Raw genomic sequence first — 18319 nt, 5'->3', positions numbered from 1 at the left:
GTGGGACCGGCAGGTGACAAAGATTTGTCCTGACTGTGGGCAAGCCAGGAAAACTCTAGCTACAATGGTCTCCTTTGTTCCCTTCACTAATCTTTCTTGTTGTTGTTTGGTGTTTCTCACTGAGGTGTGAGATACTGGTTGAGGAACAGAGGATGGAGTTCTAGGAAGGATATGAGAATGTAAACCAGAATGACAAGCATAAATTATGTCCTTATAAAATAATAAAGACAAAATCAGAACACAGACTAGTGTGTTAACTACCACGCACATGCATGTGCACACACACAGACACAAACTTCCTTTCCAGTTGGGCCATTAGAATGTGGAGTTTTCTACCCTGCTCTGTCAGGTTGTCTTATTAAAAGCCAATTACATAAAGCCATTATACGTTATTTATAGGTGCTATTCTAGCAAAGCCACCATGCATTGCTTGTGTATTATAAATTTCAAAGGCAACTATTTCATGTTCCTTCTAACAAGGTGGAGAATTTAAAAATACAAAGCAGTGTGGCTGCAGCTATCCAACAAGACAAATGATGGACACGGAGCTATGGATTCATATCCATGTGTGTGCATTCATATCCATGATGCAATTAATACTGGAGGCCAGTTTCTTTGGGCTGATTTACATATTTTTGATTCCCACTATTTTCACAGATCCAGAAATAATTGAAAATGTTTACACTACTGAAAATAATTTTGATCTCAGACTTTTAAGGCTGAAAACATAGCACTTTGAAGCATTGATGGAAATCAAAGTGTGCCTCACTTTCTTTCTGTAAAAGAAAGAAAATGTACTCCTTGCCTTTGGACAAATAAGAAAATTTATTTGAAAAGGGTCTAGTCTAAAGCAAGACAGTCATCATGAAAAGTTAATTTATTAAAGAGATTTCTTAAAGAAATATTTACAAGCAAAATTGCAATGAGGAAAAAACTAGAGATGTGTTTTATAAAACACAGTTTGTTGGTCCTCTAGATCAGTATTGCCTAGAATGCTTTTTACAATTGCTTATATGAGGCCTGAAAAGAAGAGTATCCCCATTTTTCTCTTAAGTATACCTAGGTCACTAAAATTTGAGGGTTACTAATACAGAAGTGAGCAAAGACCAGTCTGCCCCATTTCCCTTGGATCCACTGAAGTTTCCAACATTTCCAAAATGGACTCACTTGCACTTGAAGTTCTCAGGGGTTACATCATGCTGGTGAGGGTACTGAGAATCCCAGCGCTGGCAGGGAATTCCATTCCAAATGGTGCTGCTGGTTCCCCTGTAACCTTCTCCTTGGCCTTGAATGCATTCAGTTGTTTCCACAGGGAAATCAGTGTCATTCACAGCACTGGGAGCTATTGGTGGACAAAAAAGAGGAGCTTAAAGGAAACCTTTCTTTCATCATCATCATCATCATCTTTCACCAGCACCCATTCAATGCCCATTGCACTTGTGGTACCAGGGATTTTTTCTTATCATTTCTAAAGCTTAAGTGAAAATTAAAAAGAGTCAGAAATTCAACTTGGCATATCACTATCTCCATTCCAATTTTTCTTTCATTTCAACCCTAAATTAAATTTTTCATGAAGAGTTTTGTAAAGATATTTACTTCCATATATCCCTATAATGTACATGCTGAAATCAGTTCTTTCTGAAATGACTGCAGAGTCATTCCTAAAGTCAAGATCTTCAAACTCATACATACAAAAATACAAATTCAACAATTTCATCATCACCAAATTTCTTTTATATGGTAAATGTTTTGTAGATTAATACATTATTGTCTTTTCAACTGAATTTTGGGGATTTAAAAATATGGTTGTTCCTATTTCCTTTTCCAACTATCACACATCATCAAATATACATACTGTTCCTTTAATATGTAAAAAGAATCATTAAATTAATTTTGTCATAAACAAGAGTCAGTCTTTTCATGTTGAATGTACTCTCAACCAAGTATAACTGAAGACATTTTAGGAGATGAGTGTGAGGATGGACACAAGGATCTGGGTACTCAGATGGCTGAGGGGGAAGACTGAGATTTGACACCAGCCTGGACCATGCTAGCAGCCTTCCTCAGAACAAACTCCAAAGTAAAATGCATAAAGCTTCACTTGGTTTTATTAAGTCAGAAACAAACTCCCCAGCTATCATTATGACAAATTATCATGCAACAATCTCTGGATAAAAGCCAAGTTTTGAACAACCTCAGATTGTTTCAGACTTAAGTAAATTTCTCCATGGCATTACATTCTAGAACTAGATGGGTCTGCTTTACAAATACAGAATGATCCATACATGCTTTCTATAAGAAGCATTATAAGATTATTTAAAACAGTTTTCTTCTAAGTTTATTTTTTCTAACTTTTGTATGTAGATTGATGTTTCATTAAGTTCCTTGAGCTATGTTTACGTAAGTTTCGTGCTGTTCTACAAAGCTTTGTAAATACAAGCAAAACAATGAAAATGAAGTTACACAAAAGACCACTTCTACTTAACCAAATGTAGATTTGTGGAAGTGGGCTTCAGAGTGTGCCTGTGACCTTGATTACTTTAATCGAGGTGGGAAGGCCCACACTGTATGAGTACCCCAGTTCCATGGCTGGGATCCTGGATGGCAGAGAAGGGAGTAGAGCAGCGCTCACGGATGCTTCCTGATTTCCAACTGCAGATAGGACATGGACCAGCCCTCAGGCTTTGCCACCTTAACATTCCCACCATGTGGAGGGTACTGTAATCTGGGAGCCAGAATAATCCCTTTCTCCATTATGTTGCTTTGTCAGGGTATTCTCTCACAGTAACAGGAAAAGAAACTGAAACAACAGCTTTTCTCCAATTTCCCTGAAAACTTACTAAAATAATAACTTTGCTCTAATTCATTTAAAATACTTAATATTTCATGAATCTTCTTTAGAAAACAAAACTGTAGCTTGGAAATGTTTTAATTTACAAAGAAATTGAAATGAAGATTAAAATGTTTGGAGGTTGAACTCTATATTGCTATTATATATTGAGAGCAATATATAAAATAGCAGTGATATTAATAATAGATATGTAGGTAGATGATATATAGATTGATAGATAATAGTTTCATAAGTAATAAAAATTATTGTTCTATTAAATGACTTAGATAGAAGTTTGTACTGAAGACCAAAGACTTATTTTAAAATTAAGTCTTTTAATATTATTTGAAATAAGATGGATTTCATAGTCCTTGATAACTATATTTTATCAAAGTTAATACGTTTAAGTCAGATAGTTTAGGACCAAGTGATTGGAGGAGAATATATTTATATGGGGTGTTTTTGAATGATAATAAATCTAAGATAAGCAGCCCTGTACTAATACATTGTACACCTCACTATAATACTATGATATGACAAAGGACAAAAACATGTCTTGAAGAGTAGATGTGTTCCTCCATTGCTATGGTTTGATTATGGCCACTTCCTCTGGATTGTTGATAAAATCTGGTGGCCATTGATTGTATTGGTGCTAGGAGCTGGGGACTTTAAGAGTGATCAAGTCAAGCCAGGCAGTGGTGGTGCACACCTTTAATCCCAGCACTCGGGAGGCAGAGGCAGGCAGATCTTTGTGAGTTTGAGGCCAACCTAGTCTACAGAAGGAGTTCCAGAACAGGCAAGGCTACACAGAGAAACTCTGTCTCAGGGAAAAAACAAAACAGATGATGATGATCACAAATGATCAAGTACTTAAGAGACATTCACACTTCCTTAAAAGACTGGGTTCATTCTACTGAAGGTGGACAACCTTTGCCTCTTTGCATTTGTTCTTCTCATATATCTACTTGCTTTTATGCCTTCCAAGATGTGCAATGCAACATCAATGCCTCACCACATGCTGTGATTTATCCTTGAACTTGCAGCCACCAGAATCCTAAGCTGAGTGATCCTCTCTGTTATAGAAACATAAGAGAGACTAAGATGCTTGGCTCTTTAAGCACAAATTCTTACACACCAAACTGTTGAAAACAATAAGCACTTGAATCCTGAAAATAGAATGGAGTTCACAGTTGGAGGTGCCAGTTTAAAAAAAAAAAAAGCATCCTTCTTTAGTCTTTTCGGAATTGTATCACCTGTCTTGATCACTCTATTTCTTTACTGGTCTCCTTACTTGTATTTTCTTTTGTGTTTACTGGTGACCTGTTCTTCCCCAGCACTGTCCCTGGTATACTGCTCCTGTGCTCCTGGGAACCACAGCTTGGTCTCCCTGGACCTCAGGCAGAGCCACATAGAATAGATATGGGCAATAATTTCCCTGAGAAATTGGTTCAGATTTCATTCCAAAGAAATGAACATGCTCTGACCTGACAGACACTAACCAAGGATGGAGAAATGAAAAGATAAAATAGTCAGACATACTGGGAATTTGGTCATTCCCTGATGGAATGTTTTTATATATAAACAGGTTCTGAAGATTTCCCTGTCTACTGTGTGAAGCTTCTTTTAAATAGAAAAAACAATGCCAGAGGGATATCTGGAAAGCAGGGCATTCTGCCTCAACTCAACTCAGTATGACCTTAAATATTGAATGAAACCTATGAGAGTTAATATCTGAAAGGCTATACAGAGTATTCAATTCAAAGACAAGTTGACATGCGTTTAGTGAGAAGATTACTAAGATAAGTAAAGATGACTGTAACTTATTAGGAAATCAATATCTGACAGAAACAATGAGTGGTTGTGAGCAGTAACAGAATTATCAGAAAAACTCGAGGAGTAAATAAACTTAAAATACCAATAGAAGATAAATAATTTCAATGAGTGGGCCCAATTTTTAATTTTGGAAAACCTTAAAAGTATAAATTCTAACTCTAATAAAATCAAAGAGAAAAATAACCTGAAGTTGGATGGGTAAGAAAGTGAGAAGATCAGGGAGGAGTTTGGAGAGGGGAAGAATATGTTAAAAATGTATTGCAAGAAAAAATTTTAAAACAAAGAAAATCAATTGTATGACATTAGGAAAATACCTCACTGTTTAACCCACTGTAATGTCAGGGTCAAACTGAGAAGCTGAAGAAGTTTCCAACCTGAGTTAATTAAATAACATTCCACTTTTAAATGTAATTATAAGATACTTATCATTTAAACCATTAAATTGACTATTCATCTTAACTTTCATTCACATTTCTAAATACTACATCATTTTATATATTGTTATCATCATTATTATTGTCATAATTATTATTTGAGGTTTTTGGTTTTTTAACACAGAGATGGCTTCCTTTTCAGCCTCCCAAATGGTATTACAGACATTAAACACCATGCTTATCACTTCAGGGGGATATTTTACAGATTTTGATGGAAAGTAACTCACAACTCCAGGGAGACTACCTAGAAAACAGGACCCCAAGAAAGACACAGGGATCACCCAATGACAGAGAAATGGATGAAAACCACCCATTGTTTCTGTCAGATATTGATTTCCTAATAAGTTACAGTCATCTTTACTTATCTTAGTAATCTTCTTCTCACTAAACACACATCAACTTGTCTTTGAATTGAATACTCTGTATAGCCTTTCAGATATTAACTCTCATAGGTTTCATTCAATATTTAAGGTCATACTGAGTTGAGTTGAGGCAGAATGCCCTGCTTTCCAGATATCCCTCTGGCATTGTTTTTTCTATTCTACATGAACAACCTGAATGTGAGTGGGGGTAATGAAGGCCAAGGGTCGAGGGAAAGAGAGCTTAGGAGAGCGGGAGATCCCAGCTGGATCAAGAACAAAGAGGGAGAACAAGGAATAAGAGACCATGATAAATGAAGTCCACATGAGAATAAGAAGAAGCAAAGTGCTAGAGAGGTCCACAGAAATCCACAAAGATATCTCCACAATAGACTACTGGCAATGGTCGAGAGAAAGCCCAAACTGACCTACTCTGGTGATAGGATGACCAAACACCCTAATTGTCATGCTAGAAACCTCATCCAATGACTGAGGGAACCAGATACAGAGATCCACGGCCAGGACCCCGGTGGAGCTCCAGGAGTCCAATTGGCAAGAAAGAGGAGGGTTTGTATGAGCGAGAATTGTCAAGACCAAGGTTAGAAAAAAGCACAGCGACAAATAGCCAAACAAATGGAAACACATGAACTATGAACCAATGGCTGAGGAGCCCCCAACTGGATCAGGCCCTCTGGATAAGTGAGACAGTTGATTAACTTGATCTGTTTGGGAGGCATCCAGACAGTGGGACCGGGTCCTGTCCTCAGTGCATGAACTGGCTCTTTGGAACCTGGGACTTATACAGGGACACTTTGCTCAGCTTGGGAGGCGGGGACTGAACCTTCCTGAACTGAATCTACCAAGTTGAACTTAATCCTCAGGGGAGTCTTTGCCCTGGAGGAGATGGGAATGGGGGGTGGGCTTGGGGGAAGGTAGGGGGAGCGGGAGCGGGGAGAACAAGGGAATACGTGGCTGATATGTAAAATTAAATTCAATTATAAAATTAAATTAGAAAAAAGTCAATATTCACTAAAAGAAAACAACACACACACACACACACACACACACACACACACACACACACTAGTACAGTAACATAAAACCAAAGTTATGAGGGTTCAGTCACTAAAACACCTTCTCTCAAACTGGAGCACTTGAACTCAGATCTGCAGCAGCCACACAAAGATGGGTCTGCCAGCAGGTACTGTAACCCAGCACAGTTTGTTGGATCAGTGGGATAGGCAGATCCCTGGAGATGACTGGTTTGATAGCCCAGCCAAGTCAATGAGTTGCAAGTTTAGAGACCCTGTCCCAAAAACTGAAAGTGGAGAATAATTGAGAAAGAACCATGATGTCAGACTCTGGTCTCCACAACACATGCACAGATACAAATGTATTTGTACACACACATACATATATGCACACACTCACACATACATATGCCACAAACACACAAAATAGGGGGTTGGGATTGCACAAAAATATTCTAATTTAGAAGTAGAAAACAAAATCTTTTTAATAACCAAAATTATAAAATGCTCAGAAACTATATGAAAAATTAATATGTCAAATAAATGTTATGTTTCATTAAGCTTCATAAAGATGAAAATATGTAAGTAATGATCATAATTTTACCTATTAATGAGCATCTATAACTGTATAGAATCTGAAATATCTTAGTTTTTATTTTTCCTTGTTTTAATTTATTAGAAATGTATCTTAATCTTAATTACAAATTATAATACAAATTCAGGGTTAGTACTTCTGCATTTATTTCACTTCACATTCAGCTGCTAGAAGTGACCTTATCAAGAACTACACAGTTCTACAGTACATACAATAAATGCTTTGGATGAATGAAGATATATTAGTACAACTATTTAGAGTAACTAAGTAATTTTCATCAATAAGACTTATTATGAGACTATTTGAAGCTGTGCAATAAATATTATCTGATGAGTGATATTATCCATGATAAATGATTTGTCCACAGACCACTTGACTGTGATATAAATGAAATAACTTATTTCTGAACTACAGTAAACTAGGCTCCTCTGCTGCCCTACTGTATAAACACCAAAGCCTGCAGCAAGAGAGAAACAAATACTTCATGATAATTGATTTGGAAAGGACTGTCAAATACTGGGGAAGGCATTCCTCTGTACTTAATCCTTCAACATGGGACTTGGATTGAGGAAGGTCTGAGGCATCTCTAGTGGCCACACTAAGAGTAAAAGAACAGCATCACAGTCAAATATCTGCTGGAGCTGATCAACTTGAGATAAAAGAACATACTTTTAAAATACATCATCACCACACACACAAATATTTTTGCAAGTTCATGCTGAACATACCAGGAACTCTTTTGAGAATTCCTCAAATTAAAATATTTTGCCAGGAGTGTCAGTGGTGGCCAGGCTTTGGACACAGATTCGAAGATATTTAAGTGCTCCTCCGTGGCCTGGCAGTGGAGGAATGCTTGTCCTTGATGACTGACACCAAGTTTTCTGTTTGGAAATACTTTAAGGAACACAATATTCACTATTGAAATTTCCACTGTCTTACAAAACCATCAAATATAGTAGAAGCTTCTTGGAACATTTGTTTCACTTTGCTGGTTTGAATTCAGTGTGATCTGGTTGCCAGAACATTTGAAGGCAGTTTGCAAGTTTAAATAGATATTTTTAGATAAAGGGGATTGATTTATCTAATTCTTAGGGTAAACATCTTTTCCCAGACAGGCATAAGTAGAAACATATTACTAATAACAAATTAATCCAGGCATGGTGGCATACACCTGTAATCCAGCATTTGGTGGGCTAAAGAGGGTGGTTCATGAGATCAAGACCAGTTTGGACTATATAAAAACACCCTATCTTCGATAAATAAGTAAGTAAGCAAATAAATTTAATTAATGTTCTCTATGAAGATCTTGTCAGTTCTTTGCAGAGAAACTGCATGTTTTAAATGGATGTCTATGAATGGGAGCTAGAGTGTAAGAGTCTCAATGAGCCCCACTCAGGGCTTTCTAAGCTTTGTACAGACAGGTAAACCCTTACCTTCACAATCTTTCACCAAGTTATAATCCTTGCCAAAAATAATTCAGATTTCCCAAGAAAGGTAAGGAGCCTCTGCTCTCCCGTGTGTGTGTGTGTGTGTGTGTGTGTGTGTGTGTGTGTGTGTGTGTGTGCATATGCAGAAACCAGAAGAGGTTCCCTACTCTCACATGAATGCTAGGGATACAGACTCAGGTTCTCATGCTTGTAATCACCCTTACCCACTGAACCTGATGCACCTCCCTAGGCCCATAGTCCTATTTTTTTTTCAATGGTTAATAAAAAATTGCTTAGCACACCAGTGAACAGACACCTAATTTTCCCCTGGAGTTCATTCCCCCTCAAAGCTTCATAAACATAGCTACTGAGGGGCAATGAAACACAGACTTCACCTCATGCTGGTCCCCAAAGACTTGAGTACAGTATACAAAGCCACTCTCCTGTCAATGGGACTTGTGCTCCTTGGAACACAGAGGGCAGGATCAGGCCCACTGTAAATGTAAAGAGCTTCTTGCTTTAAAGTTGACATGGGAAAGTAGTAAAGACCTCCAAAGCACAAACCTCAAATTGCTTGCACGTTTGCTCTCCAAGTGAAGTCAGTATTCATACTGAAACATTTCTCTGGACTTTCTCCAAGACTTTTCTGGTACAAAATACACAGGAGACAAAGCATTCGTGAAAGGTCTTCAAGTCTACAGCATTATTTCTTAGAAGATGACTTGGAAAAGCCATCCAAGTGAAAGACTTTTCCCTTGAGAAGGGTATTGATAGCATGATTTTTTTCCTGACTGAGAATATATATAATACAATTTTATTTCTCTGAGTCTCTACTCTGGCCTTGGACTTCCCAATAAAACTCAGTGAAACAGTCAGATTTTTTTAAAGAAGGGAGACAATTTGTCATAAACATTTTCCCAACATCTGAGTGCACTGAAGTTTTAAAGATAATGATACCACCTTTTAAAGAGGCTAATATTGAGTTTTACTACAAGGAAGACTTTTTGTAGTTGTTACTAACGGCTATTTTGTAATAACAAAATGCAGAGGACATGGGAGTTTAAGCGATGGTAACTTATTTTCATAGTTCGAGAGACTGGGAAGTCTAAGAACAAGGTTCTGGCCCACAGGCCCCTAATGAGGGCTTGTTTGGCTGGTAGATGGCTGGCTTCTTGCCTTGTCCTCGAATGATGGAGGAACAGAGGGAGAGAACTCTCTTCCTTTTGTTATAAGACCACCATTGCTACTAGCTTTTGGCCCTTTCTTAGAATTCTACTTAATGTTAAATCCCTTCTAAAATACTTATGCCAAAATATAATCCTGTGGGGATTTAAGGCTACAGTATTTAAATTTAGGGAATGTACAATTCAATCCATTTTCATGCCACAAACAGATGCTCGAGCTATGTAAGATCTGGGCAGCACATACTTCTGAATTGTCTCTGGTCAAATACAAATCATCTACAAATTAGAAAAAAAATTAAAAGGAAAAGAAAAAAGAGGATAACAGAAGTGAGATAAGACAAGAACAAAAGAAAAGCTGTGTGTGAGCTGAGGCATTAGGAGAGAACTGTGGAACAACACATTAGGCCTTGTTTATGTGGAAACAAGATTCAGAGAAAAAAAATACCAAGAAACATAAAAGACAATGAAAAATCCCGTCTCTTCGTTCATCAGCAACTCTCTAATAAACTCCTGCAATAGCCAAATACTCTGCTTAATTGGAGTCTACAGATTTGGGTAGAGAGACTAAAAATAAAAATTAAAAAGATACCTTAAGATTCAGACTAATTAAGATATGAAAGGAGATGTTTATATTTTGTGAATATAACAAAGGATAGGAGAAGGTCTTTAACTGGGCATGGTGGCGCATACGTTTAATCCTAGTACTCAGGAGGTAGAGGCAGGCAGATCTCAGTGAATTGGCCGGTTGGGTCTACACAGAGATGATCAAGCCAACCAGGGTCACATAGTAAAACCATGATCATAAACAAGTCATTGGTTTTGTAGAGTGAAAAAGAAAATGGAAAGGGAAACAGTAATTAGAGAATAAGTCCACTCAGAAAATCGTTCATCCAAGTACTGACGGTGAGAAATAATAGTTTTGGGATAAAGGGAACAGTAATGAAACAAAGTGGCCAATTAAGCAATTCACAGAACACTATCCAAACAGTTCTAGGTGGAGTAGCAAACAGGAACTACAGGTGAGAGTTACAGTACTGGGATTATTGTAGGATTTTAGATTCTGCACTAGATAAAAGATTGTTGCAAATGAGAACTTCAATCACAGAACAGACCCTTCTGCAAGATTAATGAAGAAATTCGGAAAGATCAGACAAAAGTCACCAGGTAGATAAGTTACTGGTGATAAGAAATTGAGATGAGTTGGAGCAGGCAACAGGTGTATTCTAATCCACGGCACTCTAAGGGACCAAAGCAATGGGCAGTGATCTAACTCAACAGAAATGTGCCTTCAGGGTACTTGACATTCCTGAGAACCCCAGGTGCCTGCAGAATCAAGACTATCTTCACAATAGTGCTATAAGGTCATTTGTGACCAAAACACTGAAGCATGCCTGGCTGCCTTCTATTTAGATGATACTAAGAAATTTGAGAAAGAAAGAAAGAAGGAAGAAGGAAGGAAGGAAGGAAGGAAGGAAGAAGGAAGGGAAGGAAGAAGGGAGGGAGAGAGGGGAGGGAAGGAAAGAAAGGAAGAAAGAAAGAAAAGACTAAAATGTCACAAATTTATTTTTTTATTTCTGAAAATTAAAGATTTTCTTATTAAAACTACATGTATTACTAGCCAATGCTTTCACCATTACTAATGAATTGACATGCTTTTAATTTATAATATAGCAAGCATTGGCTCACATAACCCACAGAGATATGTTGAGGATCCCAATGGTAGGGCAGAAAGCACTTTGAGTCCAAGAAGTTTGTAAATTGACTTAAACATCAGTGAAGCTTTCTAAGGGACATTAGTCACAAGGGAGGTTCATGAGCACCAGAAGACTAATGTAGCTGATACAATTAATCTCGACCAACATTATGTCTGACTAATATGCAAAACAAACATGCAAAATATGAACTTGTCCCAGAGAAAAGCTTAAATAAGAAAGCCAGTATTCCATTCAGGCACCACACAGGATTTACAATGTTGTTATTTGTTTGTAGCACCTTAAATTGTCATATGCTTTGGACTGTCAAATGTTATACAGCTGAAATGTTTGTGGGTTTCTGATATTTGTGGAGCTATCCCTTTGTGGGGAAGGACAAGAGGCTTTCTGCAGAGCACTCCGGCACACATTTGCAGACAGTGAGCAACATCCACCCTCCACTTCCAGGGACACGCCAACCATAGGACTAAAGCTTAGAAAGAGTGACAGGCACAAACTTGGTGCTCATTCATCAGAAAAATAAATAATAGCATTCAAATTGTGGCTCTGAAACTCATGAATTTCGCTATCAAGACAGTGTTACCAAGCTATACTTTGGCAGTTCATGCTAAAGCTCTGAAATAGCAATGTAATCACTTCGTCCAGCTCAGTCACATTTATCCTTTGCAACTAGTGAAGTGTGTGACACATAGCAGTTGCTCAGCAAATCCATGCCCCACAGAAGGTGGCAAAGAGCCTTGTTCATGTCCCTGTCTGCTGGTTGACACTGCCTCAGAGCCAAGGCTTTTCTGTCACCACTCACTAGTGACACTCCCCAACACCATACAGAAGAGTGGATTTACAAGGACCGCATCTGACACAGGCACTTCCCATCGTTGGATTAATACCTCTCACATAATCACGTATACAACACCCTGGGAAACTCGCTCTTTCTTCACCCCACTTCAACTCTTCCCAATGTGACACACAGAGTTTACACTCACCCTCTTGAACGCTGTTCACATACTTCCCCACCTTGCCTTCTCACTGCCTGCCCCTCTGATTTATACTCGACTTCTTTATAGCCTGTATTTCATGTACTTTTGTGAGAGTGTCTTTTATTTTTCATTTCATCATACTGCTCTGAAATAAGTTCATATATTGAAGTGAGTTATTAAATTTCTATGATTGTAGGACATACACACAAGCATAAGCACATATGTGTACATATATATGTCTATATGACAGTTAGAGATAAACAATTATTAATAATCTATGTTAACAAATGTCATAAAAGTGTTTAATGCATTTTCAAATATCTCTTTTTCAGTGTTTGTAGTGTTTTTAAAACTCAAGGCAATGTATTAAAGTCAAATTAGGGTTGTACTAGATATGTGCCTTAGTTCCAAAAAGCAGGAAAGAATAATATTGAAAGTATCATTATTTCTTTTCCCAATCTCTTTTTAAAACATCCTCATGATTTGGTTTAGAACCAGACAAGAATAGCATTTAGGTTTCCCAGTATACATGTGCCAATCAAAAGGTGACTGTGTATGTGAGTGTACATATGAATGTGTGTTCATGTGGTGTGAGTGTGCATTCACGGATTGCTTTGCAGTTCATTCAATGTGTGTGTCTATTAGCCCTTATTCTAGGAGGGGGTTTTAATAATGCCTAGAACACAGACAATAAGAGAGAAACAATTGGAGTATTGTATCTAACTAAAGATCTAAAAAGATGGGAAGATGAGTATGATTAAATAAGTCAGTGGGTGGAACTAATCCAGTCTCAACAGAGCAACACTGTCACAGGAGGCATCTGAGATTTTAAAGGACAAAACAAATGATTCAATGTCCCTGGAACACTGTGTCTCAGCGGACATGCTTCCTGAGTCTGTGATCACTTCACATATGCTGTGTCCCATCTCTAGGTCTTGCCTAAATGCTTTCTCTTATTAGTGTGTCTACAAAATAGACTGACAGTTCAACACCCTGAATAATGTTGTAGAGAGTATTCAGAAGACATTCCTCATCAGCCTGCTTCAGGGAAACACCAAATATCTACCGTGGTCTCATAATTTCATGTAATGCTGGGTGTGGACATATCACACTATTTGATCATTTCCTTATATATCTCCGTACCAATACATAATTTTAAACTATCAAGCAATTTACAACATTAGTATATCTTCATAAATACATGCAATTCTATTGATTGTAAAGCATTTTATATTCTAGCTGCAAAAATAAGAACTTTAATCATGTAAAAACATGTCTCTATCTAATTATTATTACATAGTATAACTTCAAAGAGGAGGAAAAAACCTGGATTAGGTATAAAAGAGAGGGCCATGTGCATAAATTTAAAGGGATATCACAAGTAAGAGGATACAAGATTTAACTTCTCTCCTGAGCATTTAGCTAAGGGCCAGCATCTAGAAACAGAACTTAGGAACAAAGTAAATTGAAACAAAATGTAGGCCATGTTCTTGGGTAGCCAGAGGGAAGACATCACTCTCTAGAGATTGCAACCCCACCCCCACGCCCCCGTGAGAAGCTTCAATGAGGCATAGTCTTCCCAATTGAGGGTCTACCTTTATCTAAAAGAGATTTGCTATCAGATGATGCTCAAGCTACAATTCAGAGAGAAAAGGCAGTGAAAGGATCCAGAAGGTACTAAACTCCAAAGTGGTTACTGACATAAAAACTTTGTAATGATGTACATATTCCCTGTTAGTTTTCTTACTCTTTGAACTTAAAAAAAAAGTCTTGGCAGCATTAAACTGCAAGTATTTACTATCATATGAATCAACGTGTTTATATGTATACATTTATGGATGAATCACATTCAAAACAATTATTATATGGAAATTGAAAAGATTGTGTGATATGATACAACACAGCCTTAAAATACTAAAACTCATGCATACCAAGATATCAAGTATTATAGTTGTTAACCTATCTTCCTAATAATTGTTGCTTAGATTCAGTCTGTTAGAAGGAAAGGAAGCAATAAATTTGATCCTAACTTACCGCACATTTTAATTGCACAATACTCCCAAGGGGTGTCAGGGTCAAGAGTATAGCACCATGGCCTCGGCTTGCCATCAGGATTGCGGCAATAATTATCATCAAAGCCCTTGTCGGGATATCTGCAAACCACACCAAGGAAAGTGTCACGTAAATCTGCCTGGAAACACCACACAGCCCTCAGTTCCCAGAATAGCTTTCCACTCAGCTTGGATGCTAGAACGTGGAAAAGAATGGGGTTCCCACCTTTTCCTTTATAGGGCCTGCCAGTCACCAATCCCAATTCCACTTACATTTCATTAGGGATGCAGTATCTCCCTCTTTGTTACTAAGGTAGGTCCATTTTTGGACCTGTCTACCAGTTAGGATCTCCAACTACATCGCTTTTTCACAGAGTCCAATTAAAGACAAATTCCACCAACATGACCTTGTGTAGAATGCTCATTAAGGGAGCAGGTTCTTTTCTAGGGCAGGCTTAAACTTCAAACTGAAGTCCGGTTTCAAGAGCTCTGCTACTAATGACAGCTCAATTTTGGAAATGGAGCCTTGCTAGGTCATGCCCTCACCTCCACCAGCGCAAGAGACAAACTCCATCACACCACTTTCCCACATCCCACCTCCCTTTAAATTAGCAGCACCCTGAACTGGTGATTTGAATTTAATTGCTACCATATCCTTTCTGGTCTTACTTAAAAGAAATGACAAGCATTTACAAAACAGAGTTTTCATTTTATTTACAAGAACAAAAAGAAGAAATAAACAAAAACAAAGAAATTTTTTTAAAAAAAGCAATTTACACCAATTTCTAAAGGAAGGTGGAAATAGAATAGTCTAATTATTTGAATTTTAATTCTTTATTATAAAATTAATTCCATTTTGTTCTTTTTCTCAACTCAAATTTTTCACATGAAATTTTGGCAATTTTAAAATACATGAGGATAAAACAGCCAGAGAATTGTTTTATGCTGTCTTTCTTTTCACTATAGACAGGAACTATATTAAGGTGTGAGACATGTGGCCTAAGCATCTGAAGATACTGTAAGGAATTTGCTTGTACTTAGCATTACACTATCTGCCAAAAGGCTGGGTCTATCAAAGTAGCCATTACCTTATTAGCCACATTGTACTGTTTGTTTTGTTTTGTTTTGGTCTGTTTGTTTATTGCTATGGGAAACAAGAGAAGGTTCCATTCTGACCTCGCTGGCAGTTTTGCTCAACAATCTTCCTTACTTTAGCAGCTCAATTGAAAGTGTAGCTACTGGTCTCAAATGTCTTATCATAAATCCTATCACCTCAAGATTATGATCTGCAAACCTAAACAGCTGTGGCAGAAGCCAGAATATTAAGGCTAATTCCACATTATCTGCCTGTGTGCTGTAAGGAAGGCACAGAGGGAGATTTCCCATGGTGGTTTGTTGCGGAATGAACAAAAGCTTGTAAAGAGAACTCCATGGGAGCGAGATCCGGTGAGATTTTACCTTTCAGGCAAGAATTTGTGCCGGTGTGGTGTCTGACGATCCCAGCGCTGACAGGTCTTGCCTGACTCGGTGTGATCCATGGGACCCCGGTAGCTCTCACCATTGCAGGTCATGCATTCAACTAATAAAATTAAAGTATGCTATGTTAATTGTTTCTGGCAGTAAAACCGATACCATTGTAATGTTTAGAACAGCAAAATAATCAGTTATTATTAAACAGCCATACACACCATCCTAATTTTAAATTGGGATCTTAAACACATAAATAGCATTATAAAATGATACCTATGGAATATATCATGTAATTTTAAGTTAATGCCATTCAGATTTAGCATAAGGACAGAATATTGCCTAGTTTTCAATAATTATTCAAAAATACATCAAAATTGGAAATATAAGATGGGCCCTTGCAGACTGTTCCCCAATGAACTATTGTGCAGGATCTTACTTTTATCACTGACACACTAGCAATTCTCTTTACACTTGCCATCTAAACACACACATTATGATCTTGTGACTTCCACTGAGTATATATTATATTCATACAGTCCATTATGAACTGACATACTTAAGAGACCAATGGAACATTTTGTCTGATACCACTTAAAAAACAAGCTTTTACATATATATATATATATATATATATATATATATTATTTATATATATATATATATATACACATAGTTACAAGTCCATTCTGTTAGTAACTGTTCATGCTGAGTAGGTGGGCAAGCTACCATTCTTACCTACCTTAGGACAGAAGATGACCTGCTACTGAACTCCGTGCACCCACTCTTTAAAAAATGTTAAGCTGATCTAATTATGCAGGATCATACTGATGATTCTGTGGGTTAATTAATTGTTCACCTCTGGCTGGTCTCAAGTCACACAGAAAACTGAGTCACATCAACTAGCTGCAAATGAGATCTCTCCAACAGAAGGTTGATTTGTAGCATAGCAAGCATCCTGTGGAATAAATCACTGCTTGGCTCTCCTACGAATCCGGCCAACTTCCCCAAACACATCATTTGTATCTGCTGAGCACTGATCATCTAACTTTAGCTGAAGTGAGGAAAGACATTAATGTTAAAATTAATTTATCTGCTGGACTCTTGCCTAATAAATATTGGGAGTGTTTTGGTATGTGGCATCAGAGTGGTCTCTTCTTTTGAAATGCTTACTTTAATAACATAACAGGACATTAACTGTTAGCTGTCTGGAATATAGGATCCATGTATTTGAGTGGCCCACCTACTTTCTTTTCATATAGGATAATCATGAATTAAGACAAAAGACCAGTTCAGTTCCTTTCATCAGATATGGATATTGCCCACGATACAGTCAAGAGGCTGTACATGAGGGTGGTGATAACTCATGACTAAGGTTGTTCAGTTTGATCATTGCTGTTTCCACACTGAAATGCCCCGCATGGGTTATGCCTCATCACAGTACAACTTTCCATTTGAATGGAACAAATTCATTTAGTTCTCCCCATTTTGTGAAGGATGTTAAGCTTTGAGATTTTCAATGAAAATGGTGCTACATTTGTTATTATTTCTGGCTCCTTTGTATCCAGTGAAAAGTAGATTACCTATTTCCATTGTAATGTACTACTCATAACTGTTTTTGCAGTTTGTAATATATCTGCCAATAAAATTGAATGTAATTATTTTGGGGGAAGCATTACCTTGAGAATTGTTATAAAATATTTTCAGATTTAGATTTTAACAGCATTAGGAAAAAGTTGCTACAAAGATGAAATTAATGACTGCATAACATGACTACTTTCCAGAACAACTGTGGCAGATTGGCATGCCTCCACATTTAATGAGCATAAAGATCACCTTCAGCTCTCCTTAACTGTCCAATCCTTGTTGAGCAGGTTTGGATTGGGTATCCAGTAATGCGGTCTCAGAAGACCCTGGTGCTGCTGGCAACAGGGCCTCACTGTGTGATATAGTCTAAACTTCACGTGTTTGGGGGAGTCGTTTTTAGGAGATGAGATTTTCCTAGACTTCAAAGTCTAGGTAAAATAAATAAAATATACAGGAACAAATATGCAATAAATGGTGGTAATACATGACAAAAAATAAATTAGGTATAAGTTTGAAAAAAAATTGTTAAGTTTTAGGAGGCAAAGCCATTGTTGGTGTAAAAAATGAACAGGCCTCTGAGAGACCCAAACAGTCTCCCTTTTAAAAACTACAAAACAAAATTTGATCATAATATTTTATTAATTTTAAATATAGAAGCTAGTTGATAATTACTAATTCGTTTATAATGAGGTAATCTTTGCAACTTACCACTCAATAAATTAAGCCTAAGACAAAGAGAGCCAACTCAATGAAATGGTTTAAACTCAGTGGAATTGAGAATTCTTCACATTTCTATTCACATCATCTGTATGTTAGGTTTTTTTTATGTTTT

The 18319-nt window shown here is 37.3% G+C and overlaps 1 protein-coding gene across 1 annotated transcript in view; it reads right to left on the bottom strand.

Moving 5' to 3' along the window:
• The window catches only part of Hgf (hepatocyte growth factor), a 65588-nt gene that overhangs the window by 27009 nt on the left and 20260 nt on the right, over window positions 1–18319 (bottom strand). Inside the window, 3 exon segments of the mRNA XM_028861998.2 lie at window positions 1168–1342; window positions 14417–14535; window positions 15892–16012. Of these exon segments, the coding sequence (XP_028717831.1) occupies window positions 1168–1342; window positions 14417–14535; window positions 15892–16012 (415 nt within the window).

The sequence above is a fragment of the Peromyscus leucopus genome, chromosome 3, assembly GCF_004664715.2.
Source record: "Peromyscus leucopus breed LL Stock chromosome 3, UCI_PerLeu_2.1, whole genome shotgun sequence".
Lineage (NCBI taxonomy): Eukaryota > Metazoa > Chordata > Mammalia > Rodentia > Cricetidae > Peromyscus > Peromyscus leucopus.
The sequence above is the reverse complement of the archived record's forward strand: the minus strand, read 5'-3'. Positions and strand labels throughout refer to the sequence as shown.